This window comes from Patagioenas fasciata, chromosome 13 (assembly GCF_037038585.1).
Source record: "Patagioenas fasciata isolate bPatFas1 chromosome 13, bPatFas1.hap1, whole genome shotgun sequence".
In the NCBI taxonomy this organism is placed as follows: domain Eukaryota; kingdom Metazoa; phylum Chordata; class Aves; order Columbiformes; family Columbidae; genus Patagioenas; species Patagioenas fasciata.
Window position 1 is genome coordinate 13,233,490 of NC_092532.1, and position 20,679 is coordinate 13,254,168.

Consider the following 20,679-nt stretch of genomic DNA (forward strand, 5'->3'; position numbering starts at 1 on the left):
GGGCATTCATGTACAGAAGTGCAGGAATATATTGCATTAAATTGATGTCATGTTTGTAGTGCTTCAAATTTCAATGTATAGAAGTTATAAATAATCCAATATAAAAGTAAAAGCTGCAAGATATATATATTTGCTGTCTGCAGTGTTTTTATGAGAATTACAGAAATTTAATTGCTGAAAATTAGTATTTGTTCCTAAAAGGAACTAAAGGCAAATAATACGCAACTTGATGATTTTGGGGAGCTTTGTTGCAAGTTTCCTCCTGTAATCCTTTTCCAGAGTTCAGTGTCGCACCGGCTCCTGAATACAGTTGAAAACCTACAGAGTGCTCTTCTGTTTGGGAAAGAACCGGATGATGAACCAACAGTCCTTAGCACTCCTTCTGCCACAATGTACATACACAGGTAACAGTAACAGCATCTCCCACCTCAGCTCCTAATAATTAATCAAATGTGCCCCAAATAGTCATTACATTGTCCTCGAATGGAGCCACTGAACTAAGTATTGTAGCATAATGACAATTTCAACAGTACAATGAGGCTGCCATTACTAAGTGACAATACAGCTGGGACTCCAAGAACAGCTTGGACTCCAATCAGCTTCAGTAAAGCCACCTTAGAAATTTTCATGCTGTGTCTTCTTTGACCAATGGAGAATTTATTGCTATCTCCTGGATGAGGCAGTAGCTGCCTACCTTCAAAATTATGGGGAAAAACAGTTAAGGTTTTTTTTCTTTTCCAAGTTTCCAATCATGATGTTATATAGATTGGTAACCTGCTTGGCAGAAGCAAATACAATCATGAGGACCCTGATGAGCATTCTCCATTCCCTATAATCATCCTTAAATTGTTCCCTGAGAGCCTGGTTTTCATCCACATTTAATTGTGCGTTCACATCAAGAGCACGTTCACAGAGAAACCTGGTGCATCTTTCACATAAGTACACCTAGTTGGGTACAACTTCCTATTCAGAGACACCAATTCCCCCTCCTTTTTCATTATTTTATGGTAGTGTTTTGTGGACTACTACATCAGGATCAGATAATGTACAAAATATTTGCTGTCAGAGTTAGAAATAGCTTTCCAGCTAAGTTATACTCAAGAAGTGAGAAATCTTTTTCTCTGAAGTCCACACTATTGATGTTTGGATTGTGGTGTTTTTTTCTGATTTTGTTTGTTTGTTTGTTTTTCTATTTCTTTTTTTCCTCTGTTTCACTTGTGTCCAACCCTAACTGGACAGATTGCAAGCAGAAAACATGGATGGCACATCCATCAATATCTCCAGTTCCAGCTCTGCCAGCTTTACTCTCCCACCTGCTTCCTCTCTCAGTGTTTCAGGAGTTGATGATGAAACAGTGGACATAAGGGCAAGTAAATAGCTTTTATCTGACTTAGTCTGATATACAACTTATATTCTTGGTCTAGCAGTTTTAGAATATTTTCTCTTTTTACAATGAATACACAAGCACACAAGTCATTCCCTCCTGTCATGCCAAGAAAATAATTTAAAATCTTTTTGGTCAAATAAGTCTGTGCTTATCTTAACTGCATGAGGTTGGTTCAGCAAGCTAAGGAGGACTGAAAGCTTAAAGTCCATCAAACCCTCACATATGCTCCTGATTCACGCTTACATGGCTAGAGAAGGCAATGGAATGAATAAATACCTATAAATCTATTTGCTATTTGTTTATATCTAATGCCCCAAGGAGAATGCAACAGCTCAGCATCCAGATCACCATTACAAACTAACCTGCAGCAGTCCTGTTTCATCCCAGCAAGAAATAGATGAGTTTGAGGCACTCAGATACTGCAGGAGGCAAAAGGCCTGCGAATCTCCTACTGAAAACATATCCCTCTTCAGAGTTAAAATATGGTAGTTTGTCCCCCAGAAAAACAGATCATGTATTATTGTCATATTTTTATAATAAATTTCCTGAGGGCCTCTCTGGTTGATTTGACGCTCTCAGGAAACCCCTACGATACTCGAAAAATATACAGGTTTTCTCATTGTGTCTTTTCCAGTGTTGCTAAAATGTCCAGAGCCCACTGAAATCTGTGGAAACAAACCCATTGTCTTCCCAAGCACAGGGAGAGGGTCCCAAATCCTCTCCTTGGACTGACAACTGACATACTCTTCTCTGTATTGCTGCCATAGCACAAACAAATACACTTCTCTTCCTAACTCCAAGAGGGGTGCCGCAGCCCAACTTTGGTGGAGTTAACTTTGAAGAGGCTTATGCAGTTGCATTTTGGTACCTGGTAGCTAGAAGGTAAAAGGGTTACAATTAATGGAAAGCAGTAGACAACAATGTCAAAATCACTTTCAAGGGTTGTTTTTGGCTTGCCTTAGAGATGAGATAGCTTCTTATTTATATCTGGATGCAAGCTTCTTTAAAGTCAAGTACTGCTTGGGTCTGAGTTCAAGCTTTATCTATTCAGCAATTTAGAGCGTGCATAGAATGAAATATTAACAATAGCTCAAAGCTGTTTGTTAATGTCTTTCTAACAGATGGTGAGCTTTGCTGTGAATCCCTTTTTGTCCAGTGACACCAGTTTCGACATCAGCGGAACAGTGGGAGGTCTAAGTCTTACTGGTCTGGATGGCTTGATCATACCAGTCAGCAATCTCAAAGAAAACATTGAAGTAAACCCACTATTTCCTATCCCACTCCCTCTTTTCCTTTTTTTTTTCTTTCTCTGTTTACATACTTTGCTGTCTTTTGTATTGTGCTTATTAATAATAGAAGCAAGATGTTTTGCTGTATTTAAAGCTATGTCTTTCTGTTTAAAAACAGATAATGTTACCAAGGCTTTCAGAGGCTCAGGAAGATAGGATTCTGTTGAATCTGGGCAATTTTAGCACTTTCCAAGTCAATGTTACCTCGGAAAACACATCTATAGTGATCCACCTGGAATGTGAACATGATATTCCACTAATACTCTACTTAGGGTATGGTTATCGTCCAAATGAAACTAACTATGATATGAAAAATCATCTGTTCTATGAGAAAAATGCTGGAGGTAAGACAGCTTGTTAGTGACCTATGAGTTTGTGTTTTAGATTTATGTAACCAAAAGACTTTCACCACCCGTAGTAAGTTAAGAGCAGTCATTGTGAGGAGTGCTCATCCACAGCTTTACAAGACACATACATTTACAGAATGAGTCTTGACCATAGGTTCAAATGTCTAACTGGAAGGGGGGTTCAATCTGTCATACTTCAGGGTTCCAGTCTCTGGTATACAGTGTTCACTAACAGGAGCAAACAGTGGGATGCTTTGAAAAATAAGTTGCTAAGAGTTATTTCATACCTGTTTTTTTCAGTTTGTTTATTTGATTATACGCAATACAGTTGCATACTTCTGAATAGACATTGAGAGGAAAATATTTGTGTTCAAGGTGAAACAAACACCTGGGTTCTCAGGCCAGAAGAACTTGTTTTTGGAGAGGGAACCTACTATTTCATGGTTTTACAAGATATGGGAATGGATTCCACAGTCTATGACAGACTAACTGTAGCTGTCACTTGCTTCGCATCCCGCTGTGTATTTTGGGATGAGCACCAGGGGAACTGGAACAGCTATGGATGCCATGTAAGTAGAGCAAAATAAAACACTGTTTATATGATATACTTCAAAGCCAGTCCTTATAATCACTATCTTGTAGTAAAATGACAGCACTGAACTCACACCATAAAACAAGATCAATCTGGGATGTTCTAATAAACTGAAGAAGTTTAGTCAGACTGAACTAAGACTCAAATGACATTTCCATTACAGTTTCTTGGGATGCACTTTTATGTAAGAAATGAAAGCATTCTGACAAGGCTCTATTATCTTACAGTACCTGCTTCTTGCTAGACATTAGAATTTATATTCCTCATGAGAACACCAACAGTTATTATGTGTATAGCAGTTCTCCACACTAACTTAGCAATCTCAGCACTGCCATTTGCTTAGTAAGTTATCTCATACTTTGAAGCCAGATGTTTTATCAGTAATTTTTTCTGGTTTTCAGGTAGGACCAAAAACAAATCCTAGAAGCACACAGTGCCTCTGCAATCATCTGACCTTCTTCGGGAGCTCCTTCTTTGTCATACCCAATACCGTAGATGTTACCAAAACTGCAGAGCTATTTGGCACATTTGTGGACAACCCTGTGGTGGTGACAACTGTAGGATGCATCTTTCTGATATATGTACTTGTAGTTATTTGGGCTCGAAGGAAAGACATCCAGGATGATGCCAAAGTAAGTCTTCAGCTAAGAAACACTGAATATATTTAGGCCAATTCCCACTTTGTCCAGCCTGTTTTAATGGGAAGTCTTCCACCAGTCCTACCCCTTTCCCTGTAATTCTCTGTTCACTGGTAAGTATATGCATTGTTCACAAGATGACAAATTCCTATCCAGAGCTTTAAGGAATCCATACTTACAGAAGAGCTAACACACTATACTAACTGTGTCACTCTGCAGGTGAAAATCACAGTACTGGAAGACAATGACCCTTTTGCTCAGTATCGTTATCTTGTGACAGTTTTTACAGGACATCGCCGCGGGGCAGCCACAACCTCCAAGGTATCAATGCCACTGCACGGTAAGACAGTTTATGCACTCCTGTAAAAACTGGATGAATAATGGAGCACCTGAGGCTATTAAGAGGATGGCTTAAATGCAACATCTGAGCCAGAAAGTCCTCAGATTTGATGAAAGCAGGAAGAACATGCCAGAGGAATAATCATACATAGGATTGAGATGTGCAAGTTTTTATTTTGCCATCTTATTCTCCAGGTGACTCTCACCCTCTATGGGCTGGAAGGAGAGAGTGAGCCACACCATCTAACTGATCCTGAGACTCCAGTCTTTGAACGGGGAGGAGTGGATGTTTTCCTACTCTGTACCTTCTTCCCTCTTGGTGAACTGCAGAGTATTAGACTGTGGCATGATAATTCAGGGGACAGTCCCTCCTGGTAAGTAAAAACACAGTATTTTTTATAATGATGACAGTTTTCCTTTTTTAGCACTTGAAAATTATCCTTTCTACAGTTCTAGAAAGGAAGTGTTAGTTTCTCACTTTTGCATATGAATAGATCAAATTATAATCTAAGCTGCAGGACCAGGAGTGCATCCCATATGCTGTGTCCAGTACAGGATGGGATGTGTTCTGTGCCTTACAGTTTAGACACAACCCAAGAAGGCAAAGGCCAGACTCTGTCATCCATAGTCCTGTTGAGTCTTGAATTTCATACCATGCAGTTACATGTGAGTGTGCCCTGTACGTTTTTCCAACAGGTACGTGAATCGTGTATTGGTCCATGATCTGGCAGGGGATCAGAAATGGTACTTCCTGTGTAACTCTTGGCTGGCCATTGACATTGGAGAATGTGTCCTTGATAAAGTGTTCCCAGTAGCTACAGAACAGGACATGAAGCAGTTCAGGTACCTTCTGTTTTATAGACTTCTTCACTCTCGGTAGAAATCAGTCTAGAAAAGCAAGTATGCATAAAAGATCAAATCCCTAGAGAAAAATTAGAACAAGGGAGGTCTCTCCATTGCCCTAGAAGGGCTCTAAACAAGGAAAAGAGGAATGATGGTTAAGTAAGTCTAATCGTTACCCTAGCAGTAATACCAGACTGGAAATACTGGTGTTAAAGGAGGATAGCCTGACAAGACCTACAGAAACCCAAGCATCTTATCTCCTCCTATGTATAATTTCCCTAACAACTTATATTAGAAACTGCTCATGATTAACTTTCCCTCCAGAGTGTGGCCAGAAGGAAAGGACATAAGTAGCTACGACCACTTCATGCAAATCAAGCCATGATATTTGCATATTTCTCATTAATTCTTCAGATAGTGCCTAGAAGCATGAACAGGTCAGGACCCTGAACTACAGCTTTATTCTTACCTCTCTTTTCTGAGTATCCATCTGATTTTGCTTTCCTCCTTCCCAGCAACCTGTTTTTCATTAAGACCTCCAAGGGTTTCCAGGACGGGCACATCTGGTATTCGGTTTTCAGCCGCTCGCCACGAAGCTCCTTCACAAGAGCCCAGCGCGTGTCGTGTTGTTTCTCACTGCTTCTCTGCACCATGCTGACCAGCATCATGTTCTGGGGAGTGCCAAAGGATCCAGCTGAGCAGAAAATGGATTTGGGTAACAATCCTCCTCATTGCTTAGGCAGGGGAATAGAGAGACAGCAGAGTATAGAAGCAGAACAGTTGAACAAATCGGCTTTTTCACAAGAGAGAGACGTGATGGTTCATGGGGTTATCTTTATCCCTCCCCTCTGTTTGATCTCAACAGGTAAGATCGAGTTCACATGGCAGGAAGTCATGATTGGCTTTGAGAGCTCCCTCCTCATGTTCCCCATCAACCTGCTCATTGTGCAGATCTTCAGGAATGTACGATCCCAGCCAGCCATGCGCAGGAGAGAGAAGAAGCCAGGAAAGAGTGGCCGAGTGTCCCCAAGCCTACCTCCCACCCCCCAGGTCACCCAGCCTGTCTCACTCACTCCAGAGGCTGTGACAAAGGCAAGTCCCCAGCGAGTCCTGCAGTGCCCTCTGCTGCCCTGCGCTACCCGACATCCCCAGTTTAGCAGCAGTGATTTGCGTCAGATGCCCTTCAGCTTGTCTGAGGCAAAATGCCAATTACACACTGGTCCAAAGCACTCCATTACCAGACTGCATTAACATCTGCCTATGTACATCCCAGCCCTTGCACAATTATTATGTGCAACCAAAAATCACTGTGCTCAGGGGGTAAAAACAAACATTAAGCAAGACAGCGAAGACAAAAGATATCATAGACTTCATATTTCTCAGCTTAGGTGCTCAGGCAAGTAAGCTGTCTTTTTGAGTCCCGAAAGCTGTCTTGCTGAGCTCATTGCACTCGGCCTGTCACATCCAGCACTCTAGGATGTGTTATACTTATTCATTCTGGAGATTTTAGCAATTGGTGCAGTTCCCAGGCAGAGGTGCCTTCAGATCACATCAGCTTAGATCACCGCAGCCAGAGTCACTGCTGGGTTGCTGGGTCTTTTCTAGGATATAAGAAGAATTGCCAACTCACTCTTTAAAGCCCTGAAGACTCCATCTTTCACTTCAGTATCAGATCTTGGAAAATCAACTAACATCAACACACTTTTGGCATTGGTTGAAGACATCATCTGCCAACAGAACAGAGCTGGGCAAGGGTTTTATGATGACAGCAAGAAGAAGGATGAGCCTATAACTGTCACGTTAGGTGCTATGGATATACAAGGTAAACACCACAATGTGAAATGCCAACTGAAACCTTTGCAGTGACAATGATGGTAACGCTGGATGTGATGACCCAAGCTTTTCTTACATTCTGACTCAAAGGCAATTACAGAATCACAAAATAGTCGAGGCTGGAAGGGATCTATGGAGATTTAGTCCACCACCCTGCTCAGAACAGGGCCAGCTGGAGCATGTTGCCCAGGATCACATCCAGTCAGATGGTGAATATGCCCAAGGATGGAGACTCCACAAATTCTCTGAGCAACTTGTTCTAGTGTCCAACTGCCTTCACAATACAGAAGCTTTTCCTCATGCTCAGATAGAATTTCCCATGTTTTAATTTGTGCCCATTGCCTCTTGAACTTTCACTGTGCACCACTGAGTGCCCAACTGAGTAGGCACTGTGAAATTTCTTTTTCTTATGCTATAAAATTAAAGGTTAGCTTCCAGCCTGGCTTGGGAGCAGGATCAGTATCTAGCAGCATAAAGGTTCAAAAATATCAGTTGTTTCACAGCCTTTTTGTCCTTTCCTTTTTTTCTTTTTGGTCTTGTGCTGTTGTTCCTTTCAGTCTGATTTTTAACTTAGGCATTCATTTATTTTAAATTAAACAATAATATATGAGTAAGCAATCCCACTGATTTCATTAAGACTTGCATTTTGCTTTTCTAATGAGTGTACCAAGCTACTAATCACACAAGTAAACTATGAACGAATAAGCACTTGATCTTATCTGACTTCTCTATTAAGGTTTTAGGACCTCTGTCTCACTAAGTTGCCTCCCGGCCACAATTCCAGCCCATATTAGAAGCATTACAGCTTTAGTATTAAGCTGCTTTTACATGTCCTTTCAAATGTTACTCTTCACTTTGGCACATTCAGAAGCTTGAGCTCCAGTTCTGCTGACCTTAGTGCTGAACAGTATTTTAATCTAGGGATTGCTATGCTGATTTTCTTTAAAAACAAACAAAAAAAAATTCTTTACCTGCAGAAAAAACAAGAAGCCCAACTCCAGAGAAAGGAATGTGTGAGCGACTGAAACACAGTGATTACAACCGCTGCTTGTACATGCAACTCCAGCATGTAGAGATGGAGCTGGAATTACTTGGGCCCCATAAATTTCAGATGCCTCAGAGTTACACACAAGCTGTTCGACAGGTTCAGCACATGAAGAACCTCCTGGAGAACCAGATCTGCTCATCAGTGTCTGTCAGTGAGGGGTAACCAAGTTCTCATATCATTTTCAGTACATATTTTCATTTATATTTTATTTTATGTATATTTATATTATATTTTTATTATTTTTCTATTTACATTTTAATTCATATTTCATTTTCAGTATATTCAGGTTCTGAATCCAAAACTGGTCAAGATGACAGAGCCCAAATAACTACTGCTTAATATGTGCTAGATAACCATTATTACAGCTGTAGAAACATGTTTTATTATTATACTATTGTAGGAACAACAAAGTAATTTCAATGCACTGTGAACTGCACACAAAAGCAATAATAACAGATCATCACTCTGTCATTTTTGCCTCCAAAATGGAATGTTACAATACAATGCCACATGATAGCAAAGGGCTGGGATAATCACAGAGCTCCAAAGTCTCAGGTGTCTCTTAAAATGTATCATCAATAAGGAAAAATTAAGAAGCACATAAAAATACTTGAGTGAAATCTGATAATTAAGTTAGAAGCACTGAAAACAATACCACTAATTATCTCTCTGATCTATATGGTGATCACAAGAGATGTATCCAGTAGCTAAAATGCACTCATGGTTTCGTTAGTCAACATTTCTACTGGAGGTTCAATTATGCATGAACTGAGGAGTAAATAAGCCCATCAAATTTATTTTTATTTTAGCTGATCTCTGCATACTTCCTCACTGTACTTTTTGCTATCCCTTATTCTATTTAACTGCTTTAGCGAAAAGAATTCAGGATATTTTTATTGGTATTTTAAATTACAAGATGTTGCCTATCCCAACTGAACCTGAAGATTGTGATTTTGGCTTCTGTTCCACTGCAGACTGATTTTTTCTCTTCTGGTTGGCTCTCAAGGTGGTCCCTTACTCCAGGCTTTTCTGGTGATGGCAAGAAAAGTTCCTCTTCCAAAGGGCTGCCCTGGTGGTTTGTGTTCATTGCTTGGTTCCTTGTTGCAGCCACCAGTGGTGTATCTGGGTTCTTCACCATGCTCTACGGACTGCATTACGGCAAGGAGAACTCCATCAAGTGGCTGATCTCCATGGCCATCTCCTTCTTGGAAAGCCTTTTTATCACACAGCCCTTAAAGGTAAGATCCTCAGAAATACAACCACTGGCCAATATTAACTCATTCTACCATCATTTCAGAAAGACAGTGTAATGCATTCTAAAGAACTACAGGATTTAACACAAAAAATGAGAAGTCTTTGCCCCTAAAACCAGATCCAGCAGGTTTACAGAGTTCTGTTGTCTTTTGCTGACGTTAACTCATTAGTTTCCCCTATTTTTTTGGAGTTTAACTGGTGAGGGGGTTTCTGACCAGGGAAGATGTATTCTCTGGCAACATCAGTTTAGCTGGATGGACCCCAGCATTGTGCGCTGTTCTCTTGTTCATAAGCTTCAGCTGCATAAGTTCAACACAGCCCAAGCACAGTTGTTCTGCAGTGCCTGGGTTCAAAGGGATCCAGGTTAAAGCCTGAGCTTCTTTATATGAAATGTGCATATGGTGAGTCTATAGGTAATTCTTTTCAGGTGCTGGGATTTGCTGCTTTTTTTGCTCTGGTTCTGAAGAAGGTGGAACATGAGGATGAAGAAAACACAGCTATTGATGGGCCTTTATCTGCACCAGGTACCTCTCTGTAAAGTGAAAAATTATTAAAGAAAGTGTTCTCCAAGCTTTTGTAGTGTTTTATGCACAAATATGTGACTCAGCTCAACTGAGAACTTCACTGATTGTCTGTATATACCTGAATCTTAGCTGACAAGGTTAGCAGGAATCAGTAAATCCACAGGTGTTGTGACTATGTGCCTATCCATCACTATTCCCCAGATCAAGGTGGAAGTGGAAACACGCCTACACAACTGATTTTGTGCCAGTTGGAAATAATATAAAGACCACGGTATGTTTAGGTTGGACAAATCTTGCAGAACCCTTAATGAAACAGACCACAAGATCAAAAAGATTAAAAGTTCTGGATCAAAAGACTAACACTTCCTTGTTTATCTTTTTCCATATGTCGTTACCTCTGCAAATTTATATACACACATTATCTCTTCTAGCCCTGTTGTAAGATTGCCCCAGGATACTGATATTTTACTGATATTTGACACCTTCCTTCCCTCCATCTCTGGCTCGCCTATGTCAGGAAAAAAGTAGTATTCTCCCATATGATTCATACTGGATTAAGAATTGTACAAGTGGATAGTCAACCACTTTTCAGTCCGTCAAAATTCAAGGAGCATCTAGAAAAGAAAATAAGATGTGGCAAACTGACTGAAGCCATTATAATAAAAATTAATGAATCAGTGCTATTAGTGTGTAGTAACCATGCTTAAATATTTTAGCTCTCACATCAGACATAAGAAAACTCAGTCATACAAGGAGGCTTGTTTTAGCTCTGTGTAGATGTCTCAGTATTCATGGCTTGGCTTGCAACAAAACATGTAATTATTCCACATCTGAGTGAAAATAAATACCCGACCCAGTGCAAAATGCACATTTCATCTAGACTGGTAGATCTTTACCTGATGAGCCACCTAAAACTCTAGTTCTCTCTCAAAGAAATTTCCCACATCCTTTAAGTGTTGTGGTATGAAAGTCCTCAGTATACATGGCTTTCCACAACCATAATTACTTCCATAAACCAAACAGGCTTTTCCCTGATCAGACTCAGGCTCTGAATACATCACCTTCTGAGACAGTCAGCCTAGAGAGAGACACTTGAACTACATCTGTGCCTAAACCTAACACACAGTGTTTGTGAGCTTGTTCCCTCCCCACTGTTTGCCTTTCTGTACTAATTGTTTCAACCACATCCCCTGTCTTCTTAAAGGAGAGCATTAAATATAAATATTTCCTTATAATGTCCAAAGGAAGGAAAAGCAGGACACGGACAATCTGTTGCCTGATTCCGGGGTTTACTGTTCTCACCCACAGGTGATTCAAATCCTGTCTTTGGAGCCCGAAGGGACAGTAGAAGCAACATTTACCGGCCACCTCCTGCAGCTGATGTGGAGAAAATGAAAATCAGCTGCCTGAAGGAGCAGAAAGCATTTGCCCTCATCAGAGAAATCCTGGGTATTATCCATATGTTGATTATCTTGTTTTATTCAGTAGTACTCATCAATATTTTTACATCACACTGTTCTCTCGGGTGAAAAAGTTTTAGCTTGTCTTTAGCTTCCTGCCCAGCATTCCGCTGCAGAGCCAGGCTGTTCAGGGGCAGCTGGAGCTGAACAGAGCTGGGAATGTCAGTTGGCTGCAGTGTGGTTAGGGCTTGATTTTGTGGTAAAGAAACACAGTACAGACCCATGAGAGGTTGAAGAAAGGTTAGGAAGGGTAGAAGGAGGTCAACTGTTAAATGAAGTGGATACCAAAAGAGCAGCTGGAGGCCATCTTTGGAGGCCATCTGTCTAAAAGCAGATAGTATTTATACATAATTATTTATACTCTAGTTTTATTTCTTCTAAAAACAATGGAAAAATTACCTCAACTTCAATTGGAACAAAGTTGGACTACTGATTTTATTTAGAGCTATTTACTACTGGTGTTCAGCCAGCCTTCCCACTTATTTCTCAACCACTACTCCTACTCCAAATGTGACAGGCTTAAACTGTAGCACATTGAAGTAGCTCGTGTAAATTCATTAGCACTGGTCAGCCAGAGTCTAGCAAAGCATCTCCTTAACCTAATAAGTGATGACAGCAGTAAGCATTCATGCAGCCTATTTTGAACAGCAGTGTTAATTCTGAGCTCACATGTGCTGTCTCTTGTTTTTTTTCCAGCCTATCTGGGATTTTTATGGATGCTGTTACTAGTTGCTTATGGGCAGAGGGATCCCAACTCCTACTACTTAAACAAACACATTGAGAACAGCTTTACAGATGGGTTCCATGATGTCTACAGTTATCAGGACTTTTTCACGTGGGCAAACACTACCTTAGTTAAAAATCTTTATGGATCCTATAAAGGTGCAGAGTCATGTTATTTCACTTTGGCTTGCCAGATTATGAAACATTCTCTTTTCTACATCTCCCTAACTTGCACGTGCATATCTGACTGGAGAAAGAGATCGTGAGCGCACAAGGCTAGCGGGGATTCTTCTAATGTGAATACTAGTGGATAATTAAAACCCCACAGCCCAATCCCAAGTTTAATGTATGCTAATATATTCCTTCTCTTTAATATAAACCAGAAGTTCTGCACTGTAATTTAACATTTTCCACATTTTACATTACTTATTCCAGATATTCAGATGTCCCCAGTTTCTTTCCATAATACAGAAAATGAATGGCCGACAGGTGGCACTATAAAGCTTTTCCTCAGGAGAGCTCTGTTGGCACCACAGCTTGGGTCAATGCGAAGCTATTTGCAATGCCACCATGTTTTTATCTAGCCATATCCAGTAATTAATAGGACCCATTTTCCAGCTCACATTTAAGAATAAATATTGAAATAAATTAGCGGAGTTGTTCACTGGACATGACAGGCACTCACCAACCGTGGCCAAGTGAACACAATATACAGCTACTGTGCTGTGTGACTCTCAGCAAGTCCTTTTTCTCCTCCAGGCCTCAGTTTCCTTCTGCATAAAATGCAGATAGACAATGATACTGAACTCCATTATCTATGCATGTTATCTAACAACTCAGTTCAAATCAACACTAGGGCTTAATTTTCAGTACTATTTTGCCTACACTGTTTTCAGAAAAGAATCTGTAGCAAGATATTAATGCATCAGCAAATCATAAATTAGATAAAGAAATATCAGTAGTAGTTCTGTCATATCACCAGTGCTGCTCTTTTCCATCTCCCGTTTAGGATTCATCACAGATGGCAATTCCAAGCTGGTGGGTAGTGCTCGGATTCGCCAAGTGCGAGTGAAAGGAGACACTTGCCCTATTTCTCCCAAACTGCAGCACGTGATGCAGGAATGCCATGCTCCATATTCCCTACAAACAGAGGACACAGCAGATTATGGAGAACACTGGAATTCTTCAGCCTCTGATAACTCCTCTGACTTGAGCTCAGCGTGGCAGTATCAGAGTCAGTCCCACCTGAGAGGGCAGCCCAGCTGGGGCAAACTTGCCATCTACAGGGGTGGGGGATACGTCATTCACCTGGGAACTGATCCTAAGAATGCCTCCAGGTACCACCTGCATGCTTGTAAATTAGTAGTGTGTCTGCTGTAGCATCAGTCATGCTCTTTCCTCCACCCTGTTCCAGATTCATTTCAGATGGCATCTCGAGTTTCCTGCTGTGCATTGTGCTGAATATTGTAGATATTACTGTTGTGCCATCATTGTAATTTATGTCCCTATCATCTTGCTCCATGTTAGGTAACAACCAGTATCCAAAATTAGAACCTTTTGCTCCTAACTTACACGCATGGATTCCAGATTTACATAGCTGCAGAAACACACAATGTTGAAGAACTAGTAAAACAAACCTCTCAAAGTAGTATTAATCCAGTCCTGGATCTAGTCCAGCCTTTAACTTCTAAAATACTGAATTTTCTAAGGGGATGTCAACAGTTGTGACAAAATAATTTAGCCTAAATCTTGTTATGTTTATCTCACATTATCTTGTTACTATGCCTGAAGGATGATGTGTTTGCTTCTTTTCGTATCATAGTAAGATCTATGAAACTTCTTTAACTCTCTTTAGTGTTTATACTTTCCAGATCCTTGCAGACAACTTTGTATCTACCTTAAAAGAGAATTAGTGAAATTGTACTGGAAGTAATCTGTGTGTGAACATGAATAGTAACAGGGAATACTTTTCAAAGTGAAATAATAGAAAATGAGACCTTGAAACACAGGGCAAATAAGGTACATGAGCAGGAAACATTATCCCACCGGTGTGGAGATCCAAACTTACAATTAACTTCTATGTTGCTAGAGACACCCGTATTTGTACAGGGACCTATTTGAGGTAAACGATCAGATATCTGAGGCATCTCAGGTTTAGCACTGGTCAATATCTGGTACCTGCTTCTCCAGAGGAGCCAAAAATAAATTAACCACCTAGACTAATAGTACAAATATCCCCTATCTCCAGACCTGACAGACCAGATGCCCTCTCAAACATCTTACCTTTGGTTTACTCCTTCTCTATGATCATATCCAAATGTTCCTACCCTCCATGTGATGCTGTCTCTCTCTTGTATGAGTTAGATCACTGGGTACACATTTTTTGGCAGAATTCTCCAGTACCTCTTCAACAACGTCTGGCTGGACACCTTCACAAGGGCAGTGTTTGTTGAATTTACCGTCTACAATGCCAATGTGAACCTGTTCTGCCTTATAAGCCTGATGTTTGAAACCAATGCTCTAGGTAAGAACCTTTTTTAAGTTACACGTTTCTGGAGACAGCAAGCAATGCACAGAGTGCAGATTTACATGCTGTCGATATTTATCTAGTTCTTTGTTCAGTAAGCAGAAGTATTTTAATAAATCTAATAATGACAGAATCAATGCAAAATTTATAAAACACTTAGGAAAAACGTAGCATCACAGTAATATAGACTATGATGGAATATCATATGTTTGTTTATGCTGTGGTCATCTGCTGATAAAGAAAACACAGTACTGAAACTTAATCTCCAGGGTTTACACAACAGGAACAAGAAAAATTGTTTCCTAATAATTTCAGCTAATCAATACAATATTAAGACAAAAAGTACAAAAAACAGTCTGTCTCTTTTGTTCCAGAAGACTTCTAATATATAGTCATGTAATCATACAATACATAACCTGGATACAGCAAAGAAAATAGTGAAACTCAATTCTGGTTTGAAGGCCAGCACTCTAAAAGCCGACTGCCTCAAATTCCTATTTGAGGAAAATTTCAGAGAGCACTTATAAGGCTACTCACATAATCAAGTCTAAATCTTAGTTTGACAGTTGGATTCAGTCTCACATTGATGTGAATGCAAGTACAAAAGTCTAACTGGTGAATTAAATTGTTTGAATGAAAACAGAAAGATGTCATTCCTAGAGCATGAGTCGACCACTGTTTTTTTTTTAGGGGCCTTCTTCACAAGCGCAGAGCTGCAAAGTATCCGGCTTTACCCATACACCAACAGCCTTCACATCTTTGTCATTGCAGCAGAAGTGATTTATTTCCTCTTTATTGTGTACTACATGATAGTACAGGTGAGACCCAATGGCAAGTTTGGCTGACAGAATCACCTTGTGTCTGGTTTTGATTTAATTAATGAAAAGTTTAGGACTGTACTTGATTTCAGTAGTGCTGCTGCTGACTCACACCAATGGCAGATTGAATTAGATACATATGTGTATTAAATTACACAGATACAGCCAGATTTTATTTGGTTGGAATGCTTCTTTTGAGAATGACAATGAGAAATTAGTGAAAGATGTAGTTTCATCAATGTGCTTTATTGCGGAGGGGATAGCCCTACTCTTTAGAGGGGTATTGTATGATACAGAGTCACAAGACTGAAACAGGAACACTCTTTTCCCAGGGAAAACAGATGAAGTCTCTGAGATGGAGATACTTCCACAACAAGTGGAATCTCCTGGAGATGGCCATTATACTGATTAGCTGGAGTGCTCTGTTAGTGTTTGTGAAGCGAACAATCCTTGGGACTCGAGACATCGGCTACTACCAGGAACACAAAGAGGAGTAAGTACTAACGCTAGTTGGTGCATCCTTTGTCAGTGCTATTTATGCAGATATGAATCTGTTTTTCTTTTCTCCAGACTGAACAAACACAGCTCCCACATCCTTCTCTTGTATGTCTTGCACCCTGACCCCCAACCACCTCAATGCCCTCCACTGGACTCAATGACCTCCTTGCACTGAGGAGCCCAAAACTGTACTCAGTATTCCAGGTGCAGCCTCGCATCTGCTCAGTGAGAGGGAAGAACAGACACTCCCTTTAATCTGACAGCTACCTTCTTGCTAATGCAGCATGCGTATATCATATCGGTATATGTCACGTGCTGTATTAACACCCACAATTTATAAAAGTTTTTGTGGTTACCTCTGTTGTAAACAAAACTGTAAGAAGTCTGCTCACTTTATACAGGGTAAATGTAAGTATGACCATGCTTTTTCCAGCTAACATTGAGTTGACTTGTCTCAGTCACAGATCACAGCTCTCCCCTCCAATCTTTCACTCCATTCCTTACAGCACCTTCTCACACATCCTGTTAGAAATTAGCTAATCCTGGCATTGGGTTAGTGCATCCCACTGGCAGCACAGCACCAGTAACCCATCCTCTCAACTACACATGCAGAGAAGAACCTGTCTTACTTTCTAAGGGTCAGAATTTGATAGTAAGTTTGCGTTAGCTGCATTTAAACTGTGACTTGCTAAAAATAAGCAGCATTTGGGCTACAGCCTAGACCCTCTCTTGGCTCTAGCTAACACTGATAAAAAGCTCTGCCATGTACACTGGAGGTTTTTGTGTGCACACAGCAGGAAGAACAGGCAGAAACGTTCAAGCCAGAACTCAAGTTAGCTGTCCACTGAAAACGAAGACATCTCTTTTTTTACTACATGTTTTCTTTTTTTCCAACAGCTGTGTAAGCTTTAATGAAACAGCAAGAGCTGATGCAATTCTTGGCTACCTGATTGCATTCCTAGTGCTTCTCTCCACCGTGAAACTGTGGCACCTCCTGAGGCTCAACCCTAAACTAAACATGATCACTTCAACCCTAAGGAGGGCATGGGGTGATATCTCTGGATTCATCACTGTGATTGCCATCATGTTCCTCGCCTATTCCATTGCAGTGAGTACTACTGTAGTTTCTGTTGTCTTCAGTCTGCATCCAGGTATTGTCAGGTTAAATGAATTATTTCTGAAATGTCAAACTGAATCAAACTCTCTATCTAAATCTCAGCTTAGCAGCTTGGAGCCTAGTTCTTCATTGTAAGTGAAAGAATAGTTAAAATATCCACTTGTCTGTTCTTGGCAAACTGATATTTAGTACAAAAGTCAGACAGTGAGATGAAATAATGGATACTCTGTGTGTAATAGGTGTGACAAAGAACTAAGTACAGGAAAACTCATTTTCTGGATAAAGCATAAATCGGAAAAAGTGCAGCAAGTGACATTTTCTGTTTGGCTAGATTTAAGTAAGAAATAATTATTTTTCTGCCTATTATAGGAATATTTATTATGCAAATAAAACTATTTTCATTCTATTTAAATTAAAGAATTATTAGACTGCAGCTATTTATGTATATTTACTTGTTTAGCTGAAATGTTTTGTGCAAATCTTCTGGCAGAGTGATGTGGGAAATTCATCACATCTCAATTGCAAAACCACCAAAAAAGTGGAAACCCTCTCAGCCAAATCCAAACTGTCCTCCACAGTGCAGTCCTGTGGCAAACGGGACCTGCTGCAGTCTCACACTGAGTCCATGTTCCTCACCTCTCCCCCCAGCACTGACACTCCAGCAACCGAGTGGCTTTAGGCACTGACTGGTGTGGCCACAAACTTAACAGGTAAAATCAGTGATCAGTTCCATGACCCAACCTGCTGTCACATCATACACGTGACAGAGCCATGAAAGAAAGAGGCAGAGGGATGGAGAAAAAGGTGAGACTGCAGCATACCCTGTTTAAAACAGACACCCAGGCTCACAAGACATAAATGGAGAAAACAGAATCTTGGTTATCGAGGTTGCCTGTTTGGAAGGATCTGTGTACCGAAAGGCAAGTGTTTGTAACTATTATTAATTTGGTCAATTCTGCAAGGACAAATCTGCTACTTAGAGGTGGGCTAAATTACTTTCCTGATTTTGTCATGTATTTGCAGACTTTTTACATTTTCTAGTGCCAAGCTGAGCAAGTATAAGACTTTCTCATATCTAGGATAAAAGGTCTTACAGATAAACACAATCACAAAGGGTGAATCCAGTTCTTAGCTCTAGCTTAGTTTTATTTTATGATCTTGCCTGGTGATTCCCCTGCTTGTAAACCAAAAAACTGCAAACCACCAAAAAAGCTTCATGGCTGTGATGACAAGCTAGCAGGGCTTTCTCAGAATACAGCAGTCATCAGCTGATTTTGCAGCAGGGACTCTGATCATGACACAAGATATCTCTTCTTTCCTCTGCAGACAAACCTGATATTTGGCTGGAAGCTCTACTCGTACAAAACTCTCTTTGATTCAGCAGAGACCATGGTTAGTCTTCAGCTGGGAATCTTCAACTATGAGGAGGTACCATCTCTGATTTTGAGAAGTTTATCACTGTGTAATTCGTATCTCAGCTATCAAATCAGCAAACAGAAAGACTTCTAATTTCTGCTAGACGATCTGATTTTGCAAGCTCCACAGTGCTTCCTAAAGCAGACACCTTTTGTCATCAAGACAAGAAAGACACCAAGTGAAATATATCTCACATCCCATTTTGGCCATCAGTAGGATTATAATGAAACTTTCATTGAGAAAGTGCTCACATTTTAACTAGATGTTACTTACTGATTACAGAAAGTTTTGAGCAATTTCCTTAGAAAACTACAGACAGAAATGTGATGCCCCGCATTTGTTCTGAACACACATCCAAGTATAATATATGTAGCTATATTTATTAGCCATAGGTATTTTCCAAGACAAACTCCTTATTGTGTCTTAACTGCTTGTATGTATGTCGTTTTGGTTTTTCTTTTTTTTCAATCAAAATATGATGTCTTATTAATATTACAGGTCTTGGACTACAATCCAATTTTAGGCTCCTTCTTAATCGGATCCTGCATAATTCTCATGACATTTGTGGTACTGAATCTGTTCATTTCGGTGATTCTAGTTGCTTTTAGTGAGGAGCAGAAGCACTACCAGGTATGTTCATCTAAGCTCTCCTGCCTTTTTCAACCTTTATTGTGCAGTGTTTACTCATGATTTTGGTATTCCACCATTGGATGAAACTGTATAAGCTCAGTCCAACTCTTAAGAAGTTAACGCATACTCATAAAGCACGCTTTAGATTTTCCAGATTTATGCTGTCCGTTCCTGTTCAGACAAGTCCTTGTTGAGATTTAGCACAAGATCTGATTTGTAGCCTTTGTTCACATACTAAATCCAGCAAAAAAAAAAAAAAGTCTTAAACTTGTGTCCCGGCTCCATTGAAATCGGTGCCAAAACTGCTACTAAAGCCCACAAGGACTGCACAGCTTCTTTTAAAAAAGTCACTGCAAGTGCCTGACCCATTGAAGCTATTGATAGCATAGTGCAAAATTCAGCTTGGTGTTCCAGTACTGTCCAAAATTCCTCTATGTTTTGAATACAGTCATGGGAGATGAAAACAAAGGATATGGTCAATAGCAAACAAGATATATTTAGTTTTTCTCATTGACTCGATCTAGAAATGGCGGGGTGGCTCATAGTATAGACCACTAGTTGTGGCAAGTGGACTCCAGGCTCCTGTAGCAAGATTTCCATGGGCTTTGACAGAGCCAAAACTTCTGTAATGTCCATGCTCACCCATGCTCATCCATGTTCATCTGGGACTTTTGTCTTGATAAAAACCTTGGCATGATGTTTTGCTTTGGTAGTTACTTGTGCTTTGCTTAAAGTTGGCTTATTTCACCTCAAGCAGAGATTTTCTTGCGGGTTCGGCAGAGCCTGTACCCACTTCTGGTCTGTGCATCCTTAACTTCTTGCTTTTATTTCAGGCTTCGGAAGAGGAGGAGATTGTTGATCTAATGTTAACGAAAATTTGCAGTTTCTTGGGGATTAAATGCAAGAAGGAAGAGAAGCCAGTCACTAATGATCAACTGAAACAGCCTGTCAGCAATTAAACGACAACGACAATGAAAAGTCGCTTTGTTCGCGGATGAAATATTTACTTTTTAACGCCCAGCTGCAGCGTCTAGACTTAGGTTAACATGGCTTCTTACTTAAACGCTGTGGCATTCGACACATTGTTGTTGCCTGATATTATGGAGCATTAGCAAAGAAATAATGCTAAATCTCAGATAAAGCATCCCACGTGCACTTCCTGTAGACTTAGCATCTGTATTTAATAAACACTGAACGTTTGTTGCACCGTTTGGTAAAAAAAACACCCTGTTTTCTGCCGACCGAGCGCCGCGGAAAGATGGCGACCCCCTCAGCCCGCCCTCCTCCCGCCCCGGGCACGGCGGCACAGCGGGTGCGGGGGGCACGAACCAGCCCCGCTCCCCGCCGGCTCTTCAGAACCCGCTAATCCTGTCAGAGCGCCCGCTGAGGGGACTCG

General features: G+C 40.5%; 2 protein-coding genes across 2 annotated transcripts in view; one reads left to right on the plus strand and one right to left on the minus strand.

Moving 5' to 3' along the window:
- PKD1L3 (polycystin 1 like 3, transient receptor potential channel interacting) overlaps nucleotides 1-20,473 on the plus strand; it is a 38,958-nt gene extending 18,485 nt beyond the window's left edge. Inside the window, exons 19-42 of the mRNA XM_065848559.2 lie at nucleotides 280-404; nucleotides 1,240-1,366; nucleotides 2,509-2,643; nucleotides 2,795-3,020; nucleotides 3,399-3,592; nucleotides 4,017-4,247; nucleotides 4,473-4,574; nucleotides 4,788-4,966; nucleotides 5,289-5,435; nucleotides 5,951-6,527; nucleotides 7,041-7,257; nucleotides 8,246-8,474; nucleotides 9,323-9,554; nucleotides 9,998-10,094; nucleotides 11,403-11,543; nucleotides 12,251-12,436; nucleotides 13,287-13,614; nucleotides 14,668-14,801; nucleotides 15,495-15,622; nucleotides 15,955-16,115; nucleotides 17,018-17,228; nucleotides 18,564-18,665; nucleotides 19,152-19,283; nucleotides 20,117-20,473. Of these exons, the coding sequence (XP_065704631.1) occupies nucleotides 280-404; nucleotides 1,240-1,366; nucleotides 2,509-2,643; nucleotides 2,795-3,020; nucleotides 3,399-3,592; nucleotides 4,017-4,247; nucleotides 4,473-4,574; nucleotides 4,788-4,966; nucleotides 5,289-5,435; nucleotides 5,951-6,527; nucleotides 7,041-7,257; nucleotides 8,246-8,474; nucleotides 9,323-9,554; nucleotides 9,998-10,094; nucleotides 11,403-11,543; nucleotides 12,251-12,436; nucleotides 13,287-13,614; nucleotides 14,668-14,801; nucleotides 15,495-15,622; nucleotides 15,955-16,115; nucleotides 17,018-17,228; nucleotides 18,564-18,665; nucleotides 19,152-19,283; nucleotides 20,117-20,242 (4,467 nt within the window). The 3' untranslated portion in view covers nucleotides 20,243-20,473. The remainder of the gene's footprint in view (nucleotides 1-279; nucleotides 405-1,239; nucleotides 1,367-2,508; nucleotides 2,644-2,794; nucleotides 3,021-3,398; nucleotides 3,593-4,016; nucleotides 4,248-4,472; nucleotides 4,575-4,787; nucleotides 4,967-5,288; nucleotides 5,436-5,950; nucleotides 6,528-7,040; nucleotides 7,258-8,245; nucleotides 8,475-9,322; nucleotides 9,555-9,997; nucleotides 10,095-11,402; nucleotides 11,544-12,250; nucleotides 12,437-13,286; nucleotides 13,615-14,667; nucleotides 14,802-15,494; nucleotides 15,623-15,954; nucleotides 16,116-17,017; nucleotides 17,229-18,563; nucleotides 18,666-19,151; nucleotides 19,284-20,116) is intronic.
- LOC136107144 (protein phosphatase 1 regulatory subunit 3E-like) overlaps nucleotides 1-20,679 on the minus strand; it is a 64,779-nt gene that overhangs the window by 23,297 nt on the left and 20,803 nt on the right. The window lies entirely within an intron of this gene.